General features: G+C 43.9%; 1 protein-coding gene across 9 annotated transcripts in view; it reads right to left on the minus strand.

The window, feature by feature from the left end:
* Positions 1–944: 944 nt before the first annotated feature.
* The window catches only part of TNRC6A (trinucleotide repeat containing adaptor 6A), a 100,880-nt gene continuing 74,947 nt past the window's right edge, over positions 945–26,877 (minus strand). For 6 of the 9 annotated variants that reach the window (XM_050773807.1, XM_050773814.1, XM_050773812.1 and 3 more), the window contains 14 exons: positions 23,599–23,741; positions 23,067–23,213; positions 22,767–22,904; positions 21,875–22,003; positions 21,330–21,407; positions 20,828–21,038; positions 18,121–18,252; positions 12,231–12,389; positions 10,198–10,338; positions 8,445–8,552; positions 6,787–7,008; positions 5,039–5,109; positions 4,164–4,303; positions 945–3,742 (listed from right to left, as the gene is read on the minus strand). In XM_050773807.1, the coding sequence (XP_050629764.1) occupies positions 3,367–3,742; positions 4,164–4,303; positions 5,039–5,109; positions 6,787–7,008; positions 8,445–8,552; positions 10,198–10,338; positions 12,231–12,389; positions 18,121–18,252; positions 20,828–21,038; positions 21,330–21,407; positions 21,875–22,003; positions 22,767–22,904; positions 23,067–23,213; positions 23,599–23,741 (2,195 nt within the window). In that variant the 3' untranslated portion in view covers positions 945–3,366. The remainder of the gene's footprint in view (positions 3,743–4,163; positions 4,304–5,038; positions 5,110–6,786; positions 7,009–8,444; positions 8,553–10,197; positions 10,339–12,230; positions 12,390–18,120; positions 18,253–20,827; positions 21,039–21,329; positions 21,408–21,874; positions 22,004–22,766; positions 22,905–23,066; positions 23,214–23,598; positions 23,742–26,877) is intronic. The other 3 variants (XM_050773811.1, XM_050773813.1, XM_050773809.1) reach the window with 2 other exon arrangements.

A 26,877-nucleotide genomic window follows, 5' to 3' on the forward strand; every position in this document is an offset into this window, starting at 1 on the left:
ACCCCACTTTGACCTTAGCATCATTCCCCGGTTCATCCACCTGCACAAGCCAACAGCATGGCCCTACCACAGTCTCGTGTCCTCAGGTGTCAACAGGTGACAGCTCAGCTATTATTCCTTGCAATATTCAGCCACTATCATCGATCTGAGAAGGTGGATTACAAAGACTAGTGAGAGCCTATTCAGCATGTGGTGGCCTAGCACAGTTCCTTGAAATGACGGAAGGAGCTATTTAACTCTTGACTGGGGAAGGAAGTCCAGGGCAAGCTATCCTCCAGCCTTTGAGGGTGGAAAGCATAGCACTGTGGAGAAGCTGAGGTTCATCAGAGCTGGGAACACACCCAGGGGAGCAGAACAAGGAGGGATATTTGAAAATGTATAAATGCCTGTGAGGCCAGGCGCAGCGGCTCACGCCTGTAATCCCAGTACTTTGGGAGGCTGAGATGGGCAGATCGCTTGAGCTTAGAAGTTTGAGACCAGCCTGAGCAACACGGTGAAACCCCATCTCTATTAAAAATACAAAACTTAGCCGGATTCGGTGGTAGGTGCCTGTAATCCCAGCTACTTGAAAGGCTGAGGGACGAGAATCCTTTGAGCCTGGGAGGCGGAGGTTACAGTGAGCCAAGATCCAAAGTGAAACCCTGTCGAAAGAAAAAAAAGAAAGAAAAAACACAGAAAGAAAAAGGAAGAAAGGAGAAAGAGAAAAGGAAGAAAGAAAAAACGCATTAAGTGCCTGTGTTAAAAAGTTTACCCCGACTCTTGGTGGCTCTGAGTGACTAGAAAGCCCCGAGTCAGGGGCCCAGCATGGTCAGCTGCAGGTCTGTGCCAGAAAAAGGGTAGCACCCAGGAACTGGCAGTCGGGATTAAGACCGAGAAGTAATGGTGGCTTAGGGAACAGAGCTGTATTTATTTAAGGACTAGGCAAAGATCCAAACCACTTTAAAAAATTTTAAATCAAACACTTTATTTCCACATAACAAGCGCAAAAAACTCCCAAACACTTTAACAATACAAGTAACGTAGTTATGAATTATATACTACTCAAAGCCCCAAGGTCAGAAGGTCAATCAGCTTAACGCTCCAAACATTTCCAGACATGGTTTTTCAAAGCTACCTTTGGTTTTTGGAAAAACCAGTATGGAAGTCAATATACATTGAACGCACTGAATAACATTTGCTTATAGTAAGGTGTCCAACAACATTAGCTTACACCTGGCAAGTTGGAGCATGATCTGAAGTCATACACTGAAATCCATACACAGGTTTCGCCCCCGAGCTCCTGCAGGGAGAAGCGAGGGCCGTGAAGGGGGAAGAAAAGGCCAGTCCGGGTGTGGCGTTTCTCGCTTTGTAACAGAGGTATGAGAGTTTAACACTAGTACACTGTCAAGTCATTAAGCTTCATGTTCCACATGGTTTCTTGCTGAGGCTTGAGATGGGCACAAATGGTGGGGAAGATGAAGTCACAGAAGAGTTTTGAGCAACAAGATCCCAAAGATGCTCAGAGAGGGTGGGAAGGAGCAAGCTACAGTTTCCCATTGTTCTCACATTATTTCAGGGTGAAATTGTGATGAGTTCAGATAAAATGTTCAAATATTTGCTTAAATTTTTAATCGGTTGCTCTATGAGAACCCTCATACATAGCAACTTTGAAACTTTCATTATAAAAAAGAGCCTACAAATAAATTCACAAAAAGGAGACAATTAATGTTGAGCAGCCAAAAAGTCATGGTTTATTATATCCGAAGAAATTTCATAATTCAAACACAACCAAACTGTACATTTTACAATCACATTCTATTTGTAAACAGTTAAAAGCCACTGACTTCTTTTGCATCTTAGGACACAAACAGTTAGAATCAAGGCAATGAAATGATGGCAAATTCTGTACTGTTAAAATTTTTACCCTTGTTTAGTCTCTCTTCTTTGACTAAGCAAGCATTATAATACCATTTGTGGGCAAAAAAAGGGGGAGAGGAAAGAAAGTTTAAAATGGTGTAACTCGTTAGTTTGCAACAACATTTAAAATTTTCTTTATACAACAAACAACTCTGTAAGCCCAATACCTTGGTTACAGTATGCATAGTTACTGATTTCGGCTTTAAGGTACAACAGTTAAACATTAACACAGTCACAAGAAAGCAGAAACATATGGAGCCACTTGATGGGATTACAAAAAATTATTACCTACTGATTATTAGCAAACCATCATCACTCACTAATAAAAAGACAGCATCTGAAAGCAGAATGTCAAACTCCAGCTTTAAGCGTTTTTTTGTTTTTTCTTTTTTCTTTTTTGGCAGAGAAAATTCTTTAACAGAGCAATATGTAGTATCAGTGCTAAAAGTTGGGGTTTTTGTTTTTTTCCTATAAGAAACTACAAGGAGTTTTTTTTTTTGTTTTTTTTTTTTTTGTTTTTTTTTTAACTGGGGAACTGGTTTTCCTGAGAACCATGCTCTTTGATTTGGGACAGGAATAGAAAAACAAAAGAACATGGCCAAATGCTGCTCCTTTTTCCCAGAGATAGAAAGCATCTTTTAAATCATCCTCCATTTTTTTTTGTCTTTTACATTTTTTTTAAATGATGGAAGAGTAAACATTTTTTCTCAAAAAACAAACAAAAAAATCTGTAAACAAGAAGGTTCAACGTGGGAACCTCCAAAACAAAATGGAAAGCCTATTCAAAGTGCAGGGCCCGTCCTGGGTGGCAGGTGGGCTGCAAGTCACAGCTGTGGCCACAGTTTTTCAAACTGCAGAGCGAAATTCTTTAGTTTTACAACATGAAAAAACTGGTGCAACACTTTCATTAATAATCCTAAGTCAGTCCTAACTTGATCTTTTAAACTCCACGATACCACAATAAGGTAGGCAACATCAAGGCATAGTAGAGAGCGCACGCCTCCTAAGAACACCCTTGAGTAAACATTGACACTGGGACAGCTGCCCCCATACTGCCGATGAGACGGAGAGAACATCATTCAGTGCAAAGGGAAAAGCTCATACGGTATCAGCCCAAAAAATGGTTTTGCAAGAGAGAAAAAAAGGGGAGGGGAGGAGGAATAGAAGAAGAAAAAAAAAAAAGAATCCAAAGGCTAAACATGATGAATAGACACAAGCGAGCTCATTCTCTACGGTTTAGCATGTATGGCGCTATTTGGGAGTGTAAATAGAGTAGATACCTTTTCACATTATAATATTGGCCTGCATGATTCAAGTATTCAAACTGATATGTTTTGGGGAAAACAAAGTGGAAAATGTGCAGAGAATAGCTGTTCCCACAGGCGGCCCCTGGCTGCAGGCGGCGAGCCCCACTTAGTGCTCCTTTCCCTCGCGTCTGAGGTCCCGGTCGGTGAGTCTGCATCTACACTGTTACATGGACTCTCCACCCCCACCCAGGTGGTCAACAGAAAGAAAAGCGTTAATGGGAGATGGGCTGCTAATTCCTCGGGGGTCGCTGCTGCTTGGAGGACCCCACAGGCTTGTGGAATAATGCGGGGTCCCCCAGAGTGAAGTGCCGTGAAGGTCTCCACAGTTAGTTCCCGACAGCCCAGCACCATTCCAGTGATTGAGATCGGTCCGGCTGGAGAATGAGTGGGAACAGTCGAGGGAGCCCAGCCGGCTCTGGCTGGACCCGAGAGACTGCCAGCCGGGAGAAGGGGTCAGAGACTGGCTTTGTGCAAAGAAACGACTGATCTCCTCTTCACTGGCAAACTCAGCAAGAATAGTAGTGTTCCCCAGTACACACCTAGAGGAGAGAGGCACCGCGGACACATGAGGACAGCGCGCCAGGAGGGCTTCATTCACTCACAAGTGAGGGTGCAACTTGTCTCTGCTAGAAAAGCCACAGAAGGCGCAGAGGGAGAGACCACACCACATAACCTGAGTGCCCTCCCTTCACCCGAGAGTGTGCGCACAGCTCTTCAGGACCTGGTGCCTTGACCAGAGCGAACTTCCTCTGTCTCCCATGGGCAATGTAAAGGACTTTCTAGGGCCATTTGGCTACGTCCGATTCCCCGCTTAGGAGTGCTGACCTTGGAATCAGGGCACTACTGCAGCCCACAGGAGCCACCCACACAGGACCCCGTGCGCTGCCCCGGGCCAGGCTGTGCTCTCACACAACTCCTTTCCCTAGACTCTTCCAGCTGGGAGCCCAACAGCCAACTTACATGTGCAGAGACTTTTGTGCCTTCACTACCTCTTCTTTTGAACTGTAGCGGACCAGAGCATTTCCGTGAGGGAGGTTCAGGTGGAATGTGATCAGTGGGCCGTGCTGCATGCACAGAGTGCGCAGAGTTGAGCCATCGATCTAGGAAACAGTGTGGAAACCACCAGTGAGAGGCATCACCGCGGGCCCTCCAGGAGGCCGTTCCAGGCCGCACTGCTGCCCCTCCTCTCTTCCCTGAGGCTCTGTGCTCCTGGTACCACGCTTCATTGACACTCTGGTGTTGCTCTGACAGTGTGCAGAGCCACCTTCCCCACCTCCACTGCTCTCAGAGTCATACTGCTCCGGCCTCTAGACTCCTGGACACTCCCCAGACCCCCAATTCCTTACGAAGCACTGCCCCTGCTGTGTGGCTCCACATCTTCTCTCTTCCCTGCCCTGAGGACAGCATCCATCAAGGTTATGCTTCCTGGGGGAGGAGGGAGGTGGGAGCTCAACACCCAGCCTCCAGAGGAGGGGGCCGGCCAGGGGCTAAAAAAATGCTCTCAACTCAGGGACAGACCAGGGTTTCTCCACGTGCCAACAAGGACCACCTGCGTCAAATTCATCTGCAGGCACAAATGCAGAGTCCCAGCTCCTAGCCCAGATCTACTGACTCAATCTTTGGACGAGGCCTGGGAATCTGTATTTTTGTTTGGTTCCCAGGCACATTACAGCGTGAACCACCAGATTCGACCACATCCTGCCTGAGGTCTACAGACCCCTCCTCTGCCAGGCCTCACTACCACTTAGCAGCCCTTGTCTCACACCCAGACCTGAACCTCTGTTACTATGCTCCCTGGCGTAGCCACATAAACCAGTGTTATCTGATATACTTACCTGAGGTGTAAGGTTTTTTAGAACAAGCCAATTTGTTATTCTCCCTGAGCTGCTCTCACCCCAGCTGGAACCTAAGCAAGGAAAAAAAGGACAAGTCAGTTTTCCAGGACTGAAAGAGTCCAACTATAGTTACTCAGCAGATCACTTGGCCTCTTGGCTTCCTTCACATCCTTGCACCTCTACACTGGAGGCTTTCTCCCTAGGCCCAGAATTTGAGTTCGCCCTAGCCATGGCGAGGCATTAACTCCCACGGCAGGGGGCTCTGCCTCTGGGGAGAGTGAGCTCAGAATGGCTCCCAGCTCGCCACACAGGAGGGCAGTGAGCCACAAAAGGCTGCATCTCTTTGAGATCTTCTCATTGACAGGAGCTAAAATCATCTCCAACAGTACCATCTGGGGAAGACTTCAGTAATGTCTGGTCACTCTGCATGTGTGTCCTTCAGGGCATGAAGCTTTAAGGGGATTCCAGAGCTTGCGATCGCACAGACGATCCTTGTTTTCACCTGGGTTACCGCAAGGGCTCCCCATCTGGTCTCTACTCTGGATGAGTACAGCCCTCATCCCCGACCCCATCTACAACCCAAGGCACCTCACAAATGCTTCAGGTGCTGGGAAAGACCGTTCCATGACACAGCTCAGGCCTATCCACCTCTCATGGAATCCTCCCCACGCCCTGCAATCCTCTCCTCATTCCAACGGGAGCCTTTGTGCTTTCTCAGGTGTCTGGGCCTTGGCAGAGGCTGCCCCTCGGATTGCTTGGCTTACTCCTACAGGTTTGCTGATTCCCCTCAACTGCGCCAAGCCTCTCTGGGGTGGGCTCCTGGGCCACGTTCACTAGCACCCCTCGCTGTGTGCTGCCAGTCTCTTAGCTGGCATCCAGACAGATGTCTGTGGCCTACAAAGACCACTCACACCACACCAATTACGTTAACTTATATTCAGTAGCTTGGCATGTACTTTAGTGTTCTTTTCCTATAATTAACCCCCACCCAAAGGAAAAGCTGCAAGTTTTCCTACAGCCAGTCACCTGTCTAAAGATCAGAAATTACACATTTAATCAGAAATATCAACGAGGTTTTATTACTCATTTTCAGCTTGAAGATGGGAACGTTTGGTACAGTTTGCAGGCAAGGTAGAGTGAAGGATAAGACTGTATTTACTGGGGAAACTGCTAGGCTCATCTGGGGCTGTGTGTGTATATGTATGGTGTGAGGACGGCACAGGCAGGAAATGATGCCAGTACAAATCCAATGTTAGTCATTTATAGAATGAGGAGAGGCAGAGGAACCAGTTTGCCGGGGCCTTCTGGCTTATGCCTGTTGGCTGCATATGATTAGTCAACAGCACCCTCTTTCACTCTCAGATGTCCCCGTTTAATAGAGGCCAAGCTACTCCTCTACTCTTCAAGGCCCAGATGACCTGTTCCCATGTTCCCAGACTTGCCCAACACTGGCTTCTGCTCCATGTTATGTGTTTTTTTTCTGCCACGAGCAGGAAGTTACTACACATTTTAAGATGTAGTCTTGAGGAACTTCTGAGACAATGGAGCTTCCCGATGCATTAACATTACTGCGGCCTGTTGGCCTGTTGTTTACCTTTGGGTGGATCATTTGTTTACTGAAGTTCTCATTCCCCCTGACGGAGGTGAGGCAATAGTTTACTGTTCAGGTCTCTGTTAAACTCGACTGTTGGCACTGTTAGCATTTCACAAATAAACCACAGAAAACCACCTTAGGTACTGCATCTTACCTGGGGTATATCTGGCGTCAGAATTTCCCCATCCTCCACCTACACGAAGGGGAGAATTATCCCACGTAGACAAGGGTGGCTTCTGACCAGTCAGTCCCGGAGGTGGACGGGACGGAGCAGTGATGTTTTTAGGTGGCAAAGGGACCTTCCACAGCTCATGAGCCAGAGAGGTGTTTGTAACTGAACCAGGAGACCATGTCAATTTGGAATCACTATTTCTGGCTACTCAAAGGGGGAAAAAAATGGAGAGGGGAGGAATAATGTTTAAGAAATGAGGAAATTTAAATAATGACATCCATTATCCCACAAAAAGCAAATCTAACAAACAAAAGAAACTATTAAAACCCCCAAATCAACTAAACTGCCAAAAAAGAAAATCCGCCCAAAGGAAACTGCTTTCCATCCCTCCAAACACTCAAGCCATTCATCTGTTATTAACAGCTGTAAAGATCTATGAAATTCTTAGGCCAGTGTCCAAAACTGTACTCGAACTGAAATGGAAAACAATCTGAATTGCTCTAAAATTGCAATTGTGAACTTCTTACTAACCATAATTGAGTCACTCAAGAAAGTCAGGTAGGCCATTTAACTGAATTTTAGAAATCTGTTGTTTACTCAAGGAAAAAAGGACTGCAAAAGAGCCCCAACTTGGGAGCTGCCAAAGATCTTCACAGGGTGCCTGCCTCTCTGCGCTAAGCATTGGCTGCTGGGCATCTGGCATGCGCTGTCTGTGGTCCTGACACAGTCTACTGAGGACAGACTGGGTAAGTAATTTGCCTATGGGTCTAATGTAGAGCCAGGATTCAAAACTAAGCCTGTAGGGCAAAAAAAAAAAAAAAAAAAAAAAAAAGAAGAAAAGAAAAGAAAGAAAAAGGAAGGGAGGAAGAAAGGAAAGGAAGGAAAGAGAGAGACAGAGAAAGGAAGGAAGGAAGAAAGAAAAAGGCAGCAGGCCCAGATCCTGATGCATACTGCCTCGCAGCAATGGAGACATGAGTGGGTATGCAGGGACCAGGTATACAGTAAACTACATCAACTATCATGCTAAAAGCCTGAGGGGGACAGCAAGGAGTGGAACCATTCCTATCTTCCATCACTATCAACTCTTTTTCTTACTTCACTTACAAAGTGCGTGTGCATCAGGTCAGTGCTACTCAGGGTATGGCTGGAAGAACACCACAACACAGTTTCATACTAATCTGCTGCAGGATGAGTCCAGAAATTCAGAGTGCGCATGTATAGACAGACAGCAACCTGACATTCCTGTAGCTCTAAAGTGTGCCATTATTTTCCTAGCAATTCAGAATTCATGTTTACCGTATTTTACAAAAGTATCAGTCTATGAGGATGGGCAATTTTTTTTTTAAGATCCTTCGCTGCAGATAGTCTGAGAACTAGTTTGGATTAAATTACATTTAATTACAGAGCTGCTGTGGCTCTGATATGAGTGAATGCTGTTAAGTAAAAACTGATTTTAGTAGATGACCGCTGGGTACAGTAAGTTTAAAAAGGAACAAGTGATGTTAAAAATAATTTCCCAGGCTCACAAACAGAATCTCCTAACTCCCTGAGAAGACTGGACAAAAGAAGAGGGCATTAAAACAACAGCCACGGCTCTGGCTGTGACCAACCCTCCCTTCCTGAGCGAAGGCGAGGCCCACCTGAAGTGCTTTGTGCTGTACTGCTGAGGGGAACGTTGTAGTTGGAGGCACGAATGGATGACCAGGCACTAGTTGAAGGCAGCGTGGTGTTCAAGGATGAGGATGACCCTGTGTCGGGGAAGAGTCCAATCAGCCACCAGAGCAAGGGACGTGGAGGTTAAGAAAAAGCAAAAGCTTCCAGAGAAATCGAAGCCTAACAGTATGCCACAAGAAAGGAAACAGGCCCACTCAGGGTAAGATGGTGCCCGAGACATCTTCCTTCTTGCCTTCAAAAGAGCATGCTGGGCAAGCTTGCCAACTGTCTCTGCCTTGGCTCAGCACAGGCATTTTCCCTCTGATTTTGTCCTCACTGGCTGTGAGGATGTGCTCTAGCAATGAGGTCCAGCCACCATGACAGCACTCGGCTCTGCTTCCCAGCACTGGGTCTAAAAGGAGGTTCGAGTCTTGGTGCTCCTAACTCGCCCCTGAGCTCCAGTGACTTCTTACTGGCTATCCTGCTCTCCAAGGCACCCCATCACAGACACTACCAGTGAACAGGCCCTTCAGTCTTCTCCATTACGCAATATATTCAGGCTCCCAAACCAGGTGTGCCTTCCCATTTTCAAAACCCCCTTGACCATTACTAGTTGAACTCTAGACCCCGACCACCATCTGGATTACTACACCAGTTCCCTGACTAGTCTCCCAATCCAATCCACTCTGCTCACCACAGCCAGATTACCCCATCTTAAAGATTCTTCCACTCAAAGCCTTCAATGCTCTATTTCCTTTAATATCAAATCCAAACTCTCCTGACTTTCAGAGCCATCGGATCCTTCCATTAACTCCCACACCACGAGAATTTATGCTTGGCTTAGTGTCCCCCACAGGGGGCAGAGCTGTCTGTGAAACTCAGCCACTTCACAATGCTGAGGACTCTTCTCCGCTGGTGCAGAGACACTTGTTACCTCTGTAAATTACACGTCTAATGCAACATGGTGGCTGCTTCACATTTGCTTTATAAACTGTGTAAAGGGATAGATGGTATTTTAAAAAGACAGGAAATATTTTTTAATATTTAAAAAATTCATTTCATTAACACTCTTCTGGTACAAAATCATGGATGAAACACATGTAAATGCCTTGAGGTGAAAAGTAACCCCGTGGCAGGTAATAGGATGGTTTTATTTGCTAACCAATTAAAAAGCACATCTGGACTGCAGGGATCCTTAAACTGGTCTTATTCTTACTCTCTGAAAGACAGCCTAATTTGCTCTTCCTGGTGAAAGTCCTTCAATATTCAGAGTATATAAGCGTATATAATAATAACGTCTGTTATAAGAAACACCTATTTTAAAAATAACTATCATCTTGTAACTCAGTATAAAGTTAGTAACAACCTTCATTTGTTGTTTTTTCATTCCGTTAATACAACTACTGGAAAGCAAAGGTTTGCTGGTCCTTTGTGTTAACTTATTAAATTAATATACATATTTGCCATACTAAGGGATGATAAAATCCTCACCATTTAAAAAGTAGCCAAATTAAAGAGCTACCTATGGGAACAGAGAGAATTCTGTCTGCCATTCTTCTTCTTCTTCTTTCTTTTTTAAAGAGACAGGGTCCCACACTGTGTTGCCCAGGCTAGTCTCAAGCTCCTGGGCTCATGTGACCCTCCTGCCTCAGTCTCCCAGAGTAGCTGGGTACTACATGAGCCATTCTTAAACTGTGTTGTTAAGTGTCACTCAGAAATTGATTTGCACCTCCTACGTACCACTGTTCCTGTCCCTGAGGTGGTCAACTTCCCGCACAGTATTAATTGAAAGATTGTTTATGACACTGCCAGGAGTGACGTAAGGGTCAGTTTCAGGGTCAATGTTTGGATAACCTTTCCATGGCTCACCAGGACGAAATTCTGGAAATGGAAATTTAAAATTAGTTCAAAGCTTAATCATCATTTTAAAATCCATTAATAAATATCCAAAACCTTTATTCCTAAATCCTATGCAACTCTTGAATACTTTCCAATTTATACTAACACCCTTTATTCCTAAATCCTATGCAACTCTCAAATACTTTCCAATTTATACTAACACTCTTGTTGTTTTTTTTTTTTTTGAGACGGAGTCTCGCTCTGTCGCCCAGGCTGGAGTGCAGTGGCCGGATCTCAGCTCACTGCAAGCTCCGCCTCCCGGGTTTACGCCATTCTCCTGCCTCAGCCTCGTGATTAGCTGGGACTACAGGTGCCCACCACCTCGCCTGGCTAGTTTTTTGGATTTTTTTTTTTAGTAGAGACGGGGTTTCACCGTGTTAGCCAAGATGGTCTCAATCTCCTGACCTCGTGATCCGCCCGTCTTGGCCTCCCAAAGTGCTGGGATTACAGGCTTGAGCCACCGCGCCCGGCCTATACTAACACTCTTAAGAGGATGGTTCAATTAGTATCATAGAAGCTATTCTTTACAAATAACTTGCAAGTTTTTAAAACTGAAATCATCTCTCTGCATGTGAATATACACACCCACACAGGTAATATATACACGTATATATGTGTGTGTGTAAAAAATCATATATATATGTATGCATGTCTGAGACAGAGTCTTGCTCTATCACCCAGATTGGAGTGCAGTGGTGCAATCATAGCTCACTGCAGCTTTGAACTCCTGGATTCAAGTAATCTCCCACCTCAGCCTCCCAAAGTGCTGGGATTACAGGCATAAGCCACCGTGCTTGGCTGTGATTCATGTATTTTTTATTTATTTATTTTTTGGAGACAAAGTCTCACTCTGTCGCCCAAGCTGGAGTGCAGTGGCGTTATCCTGGCTCACTGCAAGCTCCACCTCCCAGGTTCACGCCATTCTCCTGCCTCAGCCTCCTGAGTAGCTGGGACTACAGGTGCACGCTGCTACGCCTGGCTAATTTTTTTTTTGTATTTTTTAGTAGAGATGGTGTTTCACCGTGTTAGCCAGGATGGTCTTGATCTACTGAGACCTCATGACCTGCCCGCCGCAGCCTCCCAAAGTGCTGGGATTACAGGCGTGAGCCACCGCACCCAGCCAGATTCATGTATTTTTAAACAGTAACATTTAAAAGTGCTTTAAGCTTTAAGACAAATCACAAAGCTACTGCAACTCAGGTAGGAGAAAGCAGGCCACAGAAGCACTTCTGGTAACTCCATGTATGAATGAAAATACTGCAAGTTACTCCCTGACACAATTTAAGAGAAGCAGTGAATTAAAGTTTTTGTTGCTGTTGTTTTTTTTGAGATGGAGTCTTGCTCAGTCGCCCAGGCTGGAGTGCAGTGGCACAATCTCAGCTCACTGCAAGCCCCGTCTCCCAGATTCACGCCATTCTCCTGCCTCAGCCTCCCGAGTAGCTGGAACTACAGGCGCCTGCCACCACGCCTGGCTAATTTTTTGTAGTTTTAGTAGAGACGGGGTTTCACCGTGTTAGCCAGGATGGTCTCGATCTCCTGACCTCGTGATCCTCGCCTCGGCCTCCCAAAGTGCTGGGATTACTGGCGTGAGCCACTGTGCCCGGCCTAAAGTTTTTAATGTAATTCTTCATGCTGGTCAATGGGACTCACTTCTACCTCTGCTGCTTGAGCATAAAGATATAGGTAACAGGCTGACACACTCACTTGCCCAAGACTTCATGCTTAACTTTTCCTCTATCATTTCTGCATTCCTTCTCGTCCACACATGTCAGTCTAAGCACGCCAATCTGGGCTACATCAGTATTAAGTCCAGATGTAACAAAACCTTAATGGAAACACAGTCTCATGAAAGAAAGTGTTAGAAAAAATTTTACCTGGTGGCCAATTAACACTGCTAGAGCCGTTAGGCGATTTGGCACGTGGCCAGCCATCTCCTATTGAACCTGGAGGACTGGCTGGTGAAGTACTGCTGTTCATAAAGTCATAGGGAACAAATGGAGACTCTTCCAGCCTGAAACCACTTGAAATAGCACCTAACAAGGGAAGAATAATAGAGAAATGTGAGCAGAATACACAAAGGTTTACTTCTTATAGCTTCTCAAATGTAACACGAACACTTTCCATTAGATCTGTGGGCTCTAGGCTGTGTTCTCTAGAGTAACTCTTTTATATTGAGATTCTAACATCTCATTTGAAGAATGTCTGAAAATGACCATTGTGAATTTCAAGTTTACGAGGGGCATAAACATCATTAAGTGACCAGAATATGAGCACAAACTTATTTCCAAATCATTAAAACAGTTGTATGGTGGAGGGCTCTGATAATTCAGGGGTTCTTTTTAGGCAACAAAAATGTTTAAAAATGGATTGTGGTGATGGCTACACAACACCGTGAATATACTAAAAGCCACTGAATTATAAGTAAATTATATCTCAATAAACTGTTAAAAAAGAAAGAATGGGGCCAGGTGTGGTGGCTCACGCCTGTAATCCCAGCACTTTGGGAGGCCGAGGCGGGCGGATCACGAGGTCAAGAGATTGAGACCACCCTAACATGATGAAACCCTGTCTCTACTAAAAATACAAAAATTAGTTGGGCGTGGTGGCAGGTGCCTGTAGTCCCAGCTACAGCTACTCGGGAGGCTGAGGCAGGAGAATCACTTGAACCCGGGAGGCAGAGGTTGCAGTCAGCTGAGATCATGCCACTGCACTCTAGCCTGAGAACAGGGCAAGATTCCATCTCAAAAGAAAAAAAAAATAATGTCTTGTTTTCTAGCTTCGATCATTTCACGGGCGGAGGTACAACCCACTGACACTGGAAGGACTGAGTCTGGAAGGGAAAACCAGTCCTCCATTCATGTGGAGTTTGAGGTCGATGTAAATAGAACCTGGCTCGCAACTCCGGCCGGCCCCCACTATGAACATCCATAACACACAGCCGGGCTCTACATGCCACTCCAGCCCCCATTCTTTCCTCTGGCTTCAAGTCACGATGTGCCAGCATGCACATGGGTAACTCAGGGATGATGGAGCTGGTTCCCAACAGGGCCTCGCACCTCTCACTGGTGGGCACTGACCTATCCCTGACTCAGTGCGTCTCCACAGCTTCCATTTTCCCTTTGGCTCTGGCGTCCTCAATCTTGTCACTCTGATCTGTGTCAACTATGTATCTATTCTATAAGCGGAATTAAAGCCACTTGGGAGTGAAATGGGACATAAATGAAGTAATGGCTGTAAAGGATACATGAGGCAAGCACAACTGCCACATTTCAAGTGATTAATTCTTATACCTGAGATGATAAACATAATTATGTATTTTTTTTTCTAGTAAGAACAATTTCTACTTATGAAAACTTCATTTAATCAAAGGCAAATAGATATAACGAGGCAGCAAGGGTGCAATTTTATTTCATTAATCAACACAAGGGGAACATCAGGAAAATGAAATGTAAAACCTATGTGATAGGTTCAGTTTAAGCAAACAGAACTAAATGTACAGTGGAGAAATGTATTTGTCTTGGAGGTAGGGCATCTGATGAGATAGTGATAAAGGCAGTAACGGCAATGATGGCTATGATCTGCTGACCACTGATGTATCTAACCCTGTTCCAGCACCTAAGTGCCTGAGATGCATCGTCTCATTCATCCTTAAAACATCCCAAGAGGGCCACCATAAAAAAGAATGAAATCATGTCTTTTGCAGCAAAATGGATGGAGCTGGGAGCCATTACCCTACGTGAACTAAAGAGAAAATAAAATATTGTATGTTCTCACTTTTAAGTAGGAGCTAACCAATGGATACCCAAAGATGGAAATTATTAATAGACACTCGGGATTCCACAAGTGGGGAGGGTGGCAAGGGTTGAAAAACTACTTATCGGGTAAAATGTTCACTATTTGGGTAATGGGCTCACTGGAAGCCCAATCTCCACCAGCATGCAATATACCTGTGTAAAAACATGAACATGCACTCCCTGGATCTAAAATAAAACTAGGCCGGGCACGGTGGCTCACATCTGTAATCCCAGCACTTTGGGAGGCTGAGGCAGGGGGATCACTTGAGGTCAGGAGTTTGAGACCAGCTTGGGCAACATGGCAAAACCCCATCTCTAGTAAAAATACAAAAAACTAGCCAGGCGTGGTGGTGCACGCTTGTAATCCCAGATGCTTGGGAGGCTGAAGTGGAGGGGGATCACCTGAGTACGGGAGGTCAAGGCAGCAGTGACCTGAGACTGTGCCACTGCACTCTGGCCTCGGCAACTGGGGTGAGATCCTGTCTCAAAAAAAAAAAAAAAAAAAAAAAAAAGGCCCAAGAGGTACTATTAATTCCATTTGGCAGATGAGGGACCTGAAGTTCAGAAAGGTTAAGTTACTTGCCAAGTAGCTAATTACAATCACGTGTCAATTAACAGGGCTACATTTGGAGAAACTAGGTGATTTCATTTTTGTGTGAACATCAGAGCGCCCTTACACAAACCTAGATGGTACAGCCCACTACACAGCAAAGCCCTGTGGCCTCGCCTACTGCTCCTAGGCTACATGTGTGTTAGAATAATTTCTACTTACGAAAACTTCATTTTCTACTTATGAAAACTTCCTAGTGTTAACACACTAGGCTACTGCTCCTAGTGTGTTACTGTACTGAGTAATGTAAGCAACCGTAACAGAAGGGTGTATCTAAACATAGCTAAACAGGAAAGGAACAATAAAAATATGGTATTACAAGCTCAATGGGCCCACTGTTGGATACATGGCCCATTGTTTACTGTAACATTGCCATTAAGTGGTGCACGACTGAAATAGCAGAGTCAATTAGTAGCAGAGCTAAGTCTCAAACTTGGATTCATATTTATTTTGCCATTTCCCCATTGTCTCAACTCCCTGTTCTCACTCTTCAGGTCGGAAAAATTCCCAGCTGGGCCTGGTGGCTCACGCCTATAATCTCAGCACTTTGGCAGGCCAAGGCAGGCAGATCACCTGAGTTCAAGAGTTCGAGACCAGCCTGGAGAACATGGTAAACCCTGTCTCTACTAAAATTACAAAAATTAGCCGGGTGTGGTGACACACACCTGTAATCCCAGCTATACTCAGGAGGCTGAGGCACGAGAACCACTTGAACCCCGGAGACGAGGGTTGCAGTGAGTAGAGACTGCATCACTGAACTCCAGCCTGGGTGACCGAGTGAGACTCTGTCCAAAAAAAAAAAAAAAAAAAATCCCAAAGTGATATTCCTCTGAATGGCAAACCAATTTAGAATCAAAGGTCTGTTTGGTTTACGGGCTAATGGTTCCTTCTATTACATGACAATTTTAATTTCTGAAAATCATTAGTCCAATGTGTACAATCTAGAAATCTGACCCTAAAGTTTAGTTAATAAACTTCCAAAGTATAATTCAACAGAAAAAAAAGGGAATGTCACAAAAATATCATTTAAATAGCAATCATAGATTTGAGGCTGCTTAAGCTAGAATCACCAAGCCCTGTCAATTCCACTTCCTCCACAGCTCCTGGATAATGACTATACTAGATCTGCTCCAATTCTCCACACTGCACCTAGAGGCATCATTCAAAAGTGCAAATCTGATCATGTCATCTCCTGGCTTAATTCTCTCCAACACACAAAAGACAATGTTCAAACTCTTCAATAGTTTCAATAGTTTCCAATAGTCTTCAATAGTTTACAGTAGTCCAGCCTCGCCCCAGCTCTCATGGTTTCCCCTCCCTTCACCCCTGCCTGCTAACTTGTTTATCTTTCATATCTCAGCTTCAGAGATCACAAGCCTCCTAGAAGCCTTGCCCAACTGCCTCCAACCAAGGCTAAAATAAAAAATCTCCTTCTATACATGTCACCAAATTCATCTGGGTGCTGAGGTGAAGGGATTTTATAAACTTGCCTGGAAGTCACAGAATCTCAGGGCCACAGGGTATCTCAGACATCCAGTTTAACCCTTCTGTAATGCAGAATTTCCTAGTCAAATGGGCTTGCCTCCACTCCCCTTAACAAATCAGACTTTTCTTACTGTAGGTGTGCAGCGAAGGGTTAGTGTGGCAGACTGGACTGCACATTCCAAAGTGTGCCAGGACTGTCGCTTGTTCAGCTCCTGTGTTTCTCCAAGCTCATGGACTACTCTGCCAGTTAAGAGTGCCTCTGCATGCCTTACACCTAGGCCACTCTAATGATATGATTTACGGTGAACGCCTATTCTTTTCTGCCTGAGACTCGGGTCCATCCTGTATTTGTCTGACCTCTGAGGGGTCTGTCTGGAGGGGGCTGGAGACAGACTAGCTGATCAGTTATGCAAGTGTTTCAGGCTTACATTGCTGAATGAAAGAATGAGTTAAGTGAGTTATCAAGCTTTTCTGCTTTTAATTTCTGAAACTCTCTTCAGTGCACTCCCTCTCATGTCCACTGACCTTTCTCTCTCTTACCTAGACTACTTTAAGTCTTAACTGCCTCTAGGCACCCATCACTTTCATGTTTAAAATCATTCATGGCACGAAAGTTTTCCATGATTTGCACCACACCTACCATTCCATCTTCATCTACCTCCTTTCTGTCATTTTCACCTTCACCCCCAGATATGCCCAGATACAGAATTCACCTGGCAGTCCTCTTTGAACCCTGCATGTGCTATTCTCTCTTGGTTGCTCTTCCTGTTTGTTTGGTAAACTTACTCTTCTCAAGGTAAGTCTTTCTCACCTTTCCAGACCCACCACACCCGCAGTTATTCCTGACTCAATGCTCCTAAGGAACTTTGTATTATTAAACTATTATAAATATTAACTTTGATATTACCTATTGCATTGCACTAAAGCTGCTGATATACTTTCATTCACAATGAACAATTTCAGGGCAAGGATTTTTACATACATACATACATACATTCAACTATGAACATGTATGTACATATGTGTCTATGTATTCCAGGTGCTAACACAGCCTTGGAAAGCAGAAGATAATCGATTAATATTTGCTGGGTGAATGGATAATACTAAATAAGATGAAAATGGCATTTCTAAAAAAAAAATGTAATTGCTGAAAAGACAATACTGTTAAATCAATGACTTACACACAGCAATAAGATATATAAAGAAAATTTGTCCGTATGTAAGGAATTGATAGAAATAAAATTTATGGGCCAGGTGCAGTAGTTCACGCCTGTAATTGCAGCACTTTGTGAGAGCAAGGCGGGTAGATCACCTGAGGTCAGAAGTTTGAGACCAGCTGGGCCAACACGATGAAACCCCGTCTCTACTAAAAACACAAATTAGCCAGGCTTGGTGGCTCAGGCCTGTAGTTCCAGTTACTCCAGAAGCTGAGGCAGGAGAACTGCTTGAATCCGGGAGCACAGGTTTCAGTGAGCTGAGATCACACCACTGCATTCCAGCCTGGGTGACGGAATGGGACTCTGATAGAAGTTTTAAATGTACTACTAAGATACATATCAAATTAAATCCAGTAAAAGTTAATAAGTGTAGTAATATAAGAATAAAATCACTTAGAAAAATGTAAAAAGCCAAAGGGAAAATAATTTTTAAAAATGCATCATCTGATCTCTCCTTTATAAAACAGAGTAGAGGTAAATTTTGCTTTTCATCTGAAAGTCTCTTATTTTAACTAAGACTTAATAATAACTTTCTTTAAATGAGGAAAAGTTCTAAGATAATTTGGCTTTGAAAACATATTTAAAATAAAGGCCTAAATCTAGTATTCTGCAGGTGTGCTTTTTGTTTTTTTGGGTAAGATGTAACAATCTTTTGTACCATGTTTGCTGGAGTTTTGATCCAAAGATGTGTTCACAGAAATGCTGTCCACTGTCGTCCATTTCCTTAGTCTTGACTGTGGCTCTTTAATACTGTTCATATCCATATTTACATTCAAGTTTGAGTTCAAGCCTGAAAAATTAAAAAACAAAACAAAACCTTAGAAAATACAGCACATTTTCTTACTAGTAGCACAACTTTTATTTCCTAGAAAAACATGTAACTAATGTTTTCAAACCATATAACTATTAATACTATAATTTAGTTATATGTAGAAAATATTTCTCCATAAAATTTTCATGATTTTAAAACTCCTTGGCAAAATAAGAGGGAGAAAAGTTTTAAGGAAGCCAGATGGGTAAGCTTACTTGGAATAAAATGTATCTGTTTAGCTATTTCCCAAGTGTACCATGCATGAAGATCTGTGGTCACTTTCAGTTGCTATCTTTTGCTTGCAAATTCTAAAGTAAAAACGTCCTGCACTAGCAATTACACCTAAGTGGGGGACTGATATATCTTAAGGCACAATTTACTTGACCTTTGCTGATGAGGCCCCTCAGACTTGGATACTCTCTTGGAACAACAATGGAAATTTCAACCTTAGATACAGTGGTTAGAAAACTATTAAGCTAGTTTTTCTTAAAATAGTAATCTAGGGACTATTAATATTAGAATCACCTAAAATGCTTATTTAAAAATGAAGACTTTCCAGTGGGAGCCAGAATCTCTATTTCACAAATTCCCAGGAGGTTCTTATTCTAAAGTTCCAAATTAAATTGTTTTAAATTCTCTGGTCTGATGAGTCCATGTGATGTTAAGGTCTGTCAAACCTGAAAACTTTAATAATATGAATTCTCTAATACTATACCTATTTTTGCAGAGAGCAATTAAATTTGCTACTCTTGGACCCATCGATCAGATCAGGAGTTGACAATTTTTTTCTGCAGAGGTTTAGCCGGTATCTCAGGCTCTGTGGGCCACATGGTCCCGGTGTCTCCATGCAACTCTGCTGGTGCAGCACAAAAGCAGCCACAGACCCCATGTTAGAGAAAATGTGGCTGTGTCCAACAAAACCTTACAATAGCAGGCAGTGGGCCAAATTAGGCCAACAGGCCATAGCCTGTTGCTCAACTTAGATAACTGTATTGGTGTTTGCATGGGCTAAGCAGACTTTCTTAATCAAGAAGTATCCCTCACTGAAAAGCCGGCCAGGGCAGGAAATCCTATACTTAGAATTCACATGGTCCAATTTATATGTCAAGTGTATAGTCAAATAGGAAGAGCCAGTTCCCTTTACTGGTGAGACAGAAACTTCTCCCTGTACTTGGGTATCATTCTTTTAGTACTAACTGTTGTCTCTGACATCACCTGGCCACCAATAAATGGCTTCTAGAGTATTCACCCACAGTAGTAACTGACAAGGGAACTGTTTTTGGAAATGCACAGAGATTACTAACAATCCTAAGGACTCAAAGTGCAATTTATGTCCCAGGTGAGATTCTGTGGTAATACCGGGATGAGCCAAACCAGTTCAGTCACAGAGTGAGGCAGCAGCAGGGGCAACAGCATGCCCCAGCCTCTGCCCACAGCCCAGAACACGCTAGTTAACTGATGGTCTTCAAATACTCTGGCTAACAACCAACAAAGCTGGTTTACAAGAAACCACTGTATGGGAAAAGAGAGAGAAAAATAGCAAAATGAACAGGGCATGATCAATCAAGGGTCAAAATATAATCAAGGGCACAAGAGAAAAAGAGACCTAGGAAAGAGAAAACATGTAAGCCCAAAATCTCCATCCAGTGAATAAAAGCCTGGAGGTAACATAGAAAAAAAGGAGTGGGTGGGGGTGGGGAGTTGCATGTATAAGAAAGGCAATCCCCTTTCTTACCTCTATTTTCTTATTTATATCAGTAATCATTTATACACAGACAACAGTTAAAACTTCAAGTTCTGAGAGCTAGCAAATGTGACTGTGACCCTTCCCAGCTGTTTCACCAAAACAGCACTGCTCAAAAATTCTCTGGTGTACTGTTTCTAATAAGAATATCAGCCTTCTCACCCTTAATATCCTACGATTAAGACAACTAGTCCTTTAAAAAGTGAAATGTTTCCTTTATTCTAATGCACTTTAAATGAGTGTGGAGTTTTTGAAATAGTGTGATTTTCAAGGCTGGGCACGGTGGCTCATGCCTGTAATCCCAGCACTTTGGGAGGCCAAGGCAGGCAGATCACCTGAGGTTAGGAGTTCCAGACAAGCCTGGCCAACATGGTGAAACCCCAACTCTACTAGAAATACAAAAATTAGCTGGGCGTGGTGGTGCGCGCCTGTAATCCCAGCTACTTGGGAGGCTGAGGCATGAGAATGGCTTGAACCCAGGAGGCAGAGGTTGCAGTGAGCCGAGATCTCACCACTGCACTCCAGTCTGGGGGACAGAGCAAGACACTGTCTGAAAAATAAAAAAAAAAAAAAAAAAAAAAAAAAAAAAAAAAAAGAAGCAAACAGTGTGATTTTCTTGAATGGAGAGAGAACTTCCCTGAACATGGAGCAGGTTAAAACTAGGAGAGGGGATGGCAACTCTCTGAGAGGGAACAGCTAAGAGATCAATGTAGCTCTCACGAAGGAACAGAGCTGTAAGGGTACGTGTGAAGGAGGCATGCCTGTGATACCCAAGCATCAGTCCAGTGCTTGGACCAAGGAGAAACCCACCTATAGGGAAGTTGCTGAAAGCGTTTATTGGTGATGGCCCTTTTTGCAGCTCAGGTGTAGTGTGGGGCATGACATTGTCAAGGAAAGACTTCATGGCTGGCTGATGGAGTGGCTGCTGCTGAGATGGTGGAGTCTGCTGCTTCACCAACAGGTTTGGATCAAGTTGACGAGATTGTTGCATCATTTGCTGCTGCACGCTAAGAGGTCGACCCTTAAAACAATGAAATGATTGGAAAAAATTATTGGGGGAAAAAGTCTTTACAGAAAACTACATATTTCCTCTTCACTTTTGAATTCACTTTCTTCACAGCAGAAAGTTGAATAATCACTGTATAATGTTCACATAACTCATGGGCAACCAGCAGACTTAACACACAACATACTTCATTATATCTTAGTAAGATTGTTTTAAGAAAGACACTTCTGAATCTCTTGCTAGAATGGAGATAAGCAGAGTTTATTAACACAAAGACAGCACCACGAGTTGGAGGGCTGGCTCTACCTGCTGGTCTTGCTGCGGCCGGTTCCCAGAAGGCACGCTTCTCTGATTCTGCGCCCTTTGCTGCTGCGCTAACAATCGCTAGAGGAAAGATGGCGAGAAGGTTGTTACTATCATACCATTACAAAGTCGTGTGCTTCCAAATGACGACAGCAGATGGACCTACAGAGGCGTGATGTGATCTAGCCAATGCCAACATGTCTAGCCTAACAGTCCCTTCCTTGGACTCTCTGGCTTCTAGTCACTGCTGAAATTCAGTTTTTAGTTCAATCTAAACTTCCACTTCAATCAGAGAAACTTTTCCTAAACATCCGACTCTCACTAGCACCCCAGACTTGGCTGAGGCCTCCTCTCACAGCATTTTGCACTTCTTCAAAACATTCTTCACAGATGTTCATGATCTGTCCTCCCCGATAGACTGTAAGCTCCATGAGGGCTATGACTACGCCTGTTTTGTTTAGTGCACTATATCCTGCACAGAATCTAGTGTTTGGTATACAGTAGATACTCCATAAATATGTACTAAGAAAGACTATGACTCTGCTTACCTGTAATTGGGAGATCTGAGAAAGCTGGTTTAGCTGGGATAGCTGGTTCAGCATGGCTACCTGTTGAGGGCCAAAGAGTGGATTCAGGCCACCGTTGTTTGGTGCATACTTCAGCAATGAAACTGGAACCTTAGGATCACAATGGTAAGTTAATGATCTTGATAAAGTAACTCCCACTCGCTACATGTACTGTGTGTTTTAAGCTGTCAATCATAGAGCAGTTAAATCTGTGGACTATTCATTGGCTTCATAGTCTTTGTCTCTGCCTTACTCACTGACCACTTGTACTTTTTCGTGGGTTAGGTAAAAGATGACAGAGATGCATCTTAAACTAGCCAATTTTACTTTGCTTTTGTCCTCAAGAATGTTTTATAGAAGAAAATGGTAAATTTTAGATTTAAATTATCCTTGACTTATCCTTTTTTTTTTTTTTTGAGACAGAGTCTCACTCTGTCGCCCAGGCTGGAGTGCAGTGGCCGGATCTCAGCTCACTGCAAGCTCCGCCTCCCGGGTTCCCGCCATTCTCCTGCCTCAGCCTCCTGAGTAGCTGGGACTACAGGCGCCCGCCACCTCGCCCGGCTAGTTTTTTGTATTTTTTTTTTTTTTTTTAGTAGAGATGGGGTTTCACCGTGTTAGCCAGGATGGTCTTGATCTCCTGACCTCGTGATCTGCCCATCTCAGCCTCCCAAAGTGCTGGGATTACAGGCTTGAGCCACCGCGCCCAGCCGACTTATCCTTAATACAACCTTTTGTAATAGTTAATTCAGAACTAGCTAAATCTCGAAGATGCCAATAAACATGATAATGATTAGTTAGCCATTTCATTCAAACATAAAATCACGCAAGATCCTTTTTGCAGGTAAACAGGAGAACGTAAGGAAAGCTTATTTACCTGAGGGGAGAGTAATGGAGGAGGCACTTGAGCACGGAGATTAGGCTGAGATGAACTAAGAGGTTGTGCTGGAGGCTGCTGCATGCCCCGGGGTTGTGCTGCTGTGTTTCCAACACCAAACATACTGGGATTGCCATTCTACAAAAACAAACAGCAACAAGTAACAGTGGGATTCTTTAGGGACAAACATCTCATTGCCACATTGTACTACGATTTAAACACAGTAACTACATGTAAGAGAGATCTTATTACTAATACAAATCATTCAACTGAGAGCCTAAAATACACATCTGGACTTACCTGTCTAACAGAATTCAAGTTTTGCATACCCAGCCCTGCTATGGAGCCAAGGGCCTGGTTAGGTAGTGCACTATTTGAAGGGGGAAGCTTCATGCTTTGACTGGACATAAACTGCATGTTTTGGGATTCATCTGCTACAATGCCATCCTGATTGGACAGACAGAAAGATGTGCAACACCAGCCAAGCAAACAAGTGGAAGGGAGAAATCATTGCAGGAACAGAAGAGAAGTCACATGACATTCCAGCATCAACAGGAAACAGGTAGAAAACAGAAGAGATCAGATTAGTGTTAATTCTAGAGCACACAAAAAGAGCCAAACATATTTCATGGGATTAAGAAGAAAAATATAAATGCAACCTCTATGCTAAATTGAGACATAAAAAGACAGTGAACTTCAAAATCCAGTAATAAGATTTGGTACTGGATTGCAACACTTTATATTATAAAAAATGTTTTAAAATATTAGTGTGAAAATTATGCTATTAAGTGTACTGGTTTATCAAGTCAGAGGTAAAAGTAAAACACCTTACCTTATCAAAATAAGGATTGCGCTCCATGGAAGACTCTTTGGAAATCTGAGGCCGAGAACCAGGGCCTTTCCCGACCGTTCGATTGTAATCACCAATATTTAGGCTATGTTTATCTATCTCCATTCGTTTGTCTTGTAACATTCCTAATAAATGCAGGAGACTATGTTATCAAACAGGAAGACAACCCAATTGGTTTCAGATAAATTTACAACAAAAGCAAAACACTCACTTGGCTGAAATGACTTCAGCCAAGACAAAGATATGTGAAAAACACACCTGTATTTCATAAATTTTGCATTCCTCACAAGTAAAGTCGCAATTAGGAGATACTGTTATTTTATTGAAATAATTAACTTGAAATAGACTAGTAAACAGAAGGTGGCTGGCTGATAACCTCCCTTTTTTTTTTTGATAGAGTCTCACTCTATGGCCCAGGCTGGAGTACAGTGGTGGGATCTCGGCTCACTGTAACCTCCACCTCCCAGATTCAAGCGATTCTCATGCCTCAGCCTCTCAAGTAGCTGGGATTACAGGAGTGTACCACCACACCCGGCTAATTTTTGTATTATTAGTAGAGACGTAGGTTTCTCCCTGTTGCCCAGGTTGGTCTTGAACTCCTGACCTCAAGTGATCCAGCTGCCTCGGCCTCCCGAGGAAGTGCCAGGATTACAGGTATGAGCCACCGGGCCTGGACTCGTTTTAAAAGGACTCTTAGGCTACATAACTTAAGACAACTTTAGCCATCTCTAATCTGCTGAGTTTTATAATACAGGTAAGTTTCCATTAACAAGTAATAAAAACAATCAGCACCCACTGTGATAAACCACCATTTAATAAATGCTTGCTTTATGTCAGTCCTCATTGTAAGCGCTTTTTTTTTTTTTTTTTTTGAGAAGGGGTCTCACTCTGTCACCCAGGCTGGAGTGCAGTGGCGTGATCTCGGCTCACTGGAACCTCTGCCTCCCGGGTTCAAGCAATTCTCCTGCCTCAGCCTCCCGAGCAGCTGGGACTACAGGTACCCCCCACCACGCCCAGCTAATTTTTGTCTTTTCAGTAGAGACGGGGTTTCACCATGTTGGCCAGGCTGGTCTCAAACTCCTGACCTCAGGTGATCTGCCTGCCTTGGCCTCCCAAAGTGCTGGGTTTACAAGTGTGAGCCACCGCGCCCGGCCTATAAGTGCTTTATGTGTACTAATTTAATGCGTGTAACTATACTGTTATCGCCCGTTTAGCAGATGAGGAAATTGGACGCCAGACAGGGTAACATCTTCCCCTCTCTTAGGCTTTGCTCTGCCTGCTCCTCTCCTCATTCTGACTGCTGTGCAATAAAACATGAATCCTCTCATGGAAACTTTTTTCCTGCAAAATCTTCTTTGCTGGACATAGCCAGCTCCAGCCCAAAAGCTACTGTTCTATTTCAACAAATCTTTCAAAAGTGGACAATGTTCTCTACTACCCATCCTCACCATCTGCCCATTCTGGTTTCTCTTCCTCTATCCATGCTGAGCTCACCTTGGGTGCTTCTTCAATGCTGGAATACTCTGAGGCCGACACAGTAGACTCAGGGTCTCAGTCTTTTGACTCTCTCTGTAAACTTGCTTTCCTTAGACTTCATTCACTATCAAGGTATCAGCAGTCACTCCCATTCAAGTGATGCCCAAATATAAACGTGTAGCTTAGACTTCACAACTGAGCTCAGTCCCACATTTTTACCTGACTGCCATATCCACTTTGATGTCCCACTGTCACTTTTTTTTTTTTTTTTTTTTTTGAGACAGTGTGTGGCTCTATTGCCCAGGCTGGAGCGTAGTGGCACAATCTTGGCTCACTGCAGCCTGTGCCTCCCCGGCCCAAGCGATCCTCTCACCTCAGCCTCCCGAGTAGCTGGGCCTAGTGGCATGCACCACCACGCCCAGCTAATTTTTTTATTTTTTGTAGAGACAAGGCTTCACCATGTTGCCCGAGGGGTCTCCAACTCCTGACCTCAAGTAATCTGTCCACCTCGGCCTCATGAAGTGCTGGGATCACAGGCATGAGCCACTGTGCCCGGCCTCATTGTCACTGTTAACACAGGTTTTCATCTCCCTATTTCTCATTCTCAACGTTTTCTCAATCCACAAATCTCATCCATCATTTCTCTGCAACTGCTGTTCTTTGAGACGTCTGCCACCACCATAATACTTACCTTTACTACTCTCATTCCAGGTAAGTGGAAAAGGAAAACATTTTAAGAGAAGGAAAATAATTCTTAAAGTAGCTAAAAAGTACTGTTCCAGTCATGAATCTGGTATCTGAAAAATCCACCTTTCACACTTGTTTAAGAGCCCTCTCCTGAATGTCAATAATCCTTACCACAGCTCCCTCCTCCGTTCTCTCTCCCTGTTAAGATGTCATAATTCACTGATAACACCCAAGCTAGCCATTGTGAACTCTTTCCCCCACTCTCTCCATCTAATCCTGTAACCAATTCCAACCAGTTCTCCTAAGTCTCTCTCCAAGCTGTTCCTTCTTGATAATTCACATTATTTTTGCCTATGCAATTATCTTTTGAAAGACTAATAGTGGCTGAGCATGGTGGCTCACACTTGTAATCTCAGCGTTTTGGGAGGCCGAGGTGGGCAGGTGTTCGCGACCAGTCTGCCAACATGGTGAAACCCCGTCTCTACTAAAAATACAACAAATTAGCTAGGCGCGGTGGCGGGTGCCTATAATCCCAGCTAATCAGGAGGCAGAGGCAGAAGAATCGCTTGAACCCGGGAGGCAGAGGTTGCAATGAGCCGAGATCGCGCCACAAGACTCCAGCCTGGATGACAGTGCAACACTCCATCTCAAAACAAAACAAAACAAAAAAACAAAACAAAACAAAAACACTATTCCCCAACGCTTCTGCATCCCTTTAAAAAGAAAATGTCAAATGTGGCAATCTCCCCTTAGTCCACCAGTCCTCTAGTAAGGTCCATTAGTTACCAATGACTACCCCCGAGCTCCACTGTCAAATCCATTCCCTGACAACCAGTTTTCTCTTTTCAAAACTCTGTACTCACTTGGAGTCTGAAAAATTATTCTACTCTAACTTGTCCCACTTCTGCTCAGGATCACTCCCCTAAATATCATTATTTCCCAGCACTGTCTTCGGTCCATTATCCTCCAACTCTCTCTAGTCAAACTATTCCTATAGCTTTCACTATTATCCACATCTAATTAATTACACTTCATATCTCCAGCCCCATCTATTCTGAGCTTCACATCCGGATTTTCGACTGTCTACTGGACGTAATG

Source organism: Macaca thibetana, chromosome 20 (assembly GCF_024542745.1).
Source record: "Macaca thibetana thibetana isolate TM-01 chromosome 20, ASM2454274v1, whole genome shotgun sequence".
NCBI classification, from domain to species: Eukaryota; Metazoa; Chordata; class Mammalia; order Primates; family Cercopithecidae; genus Macaca; species Macaca thibetana.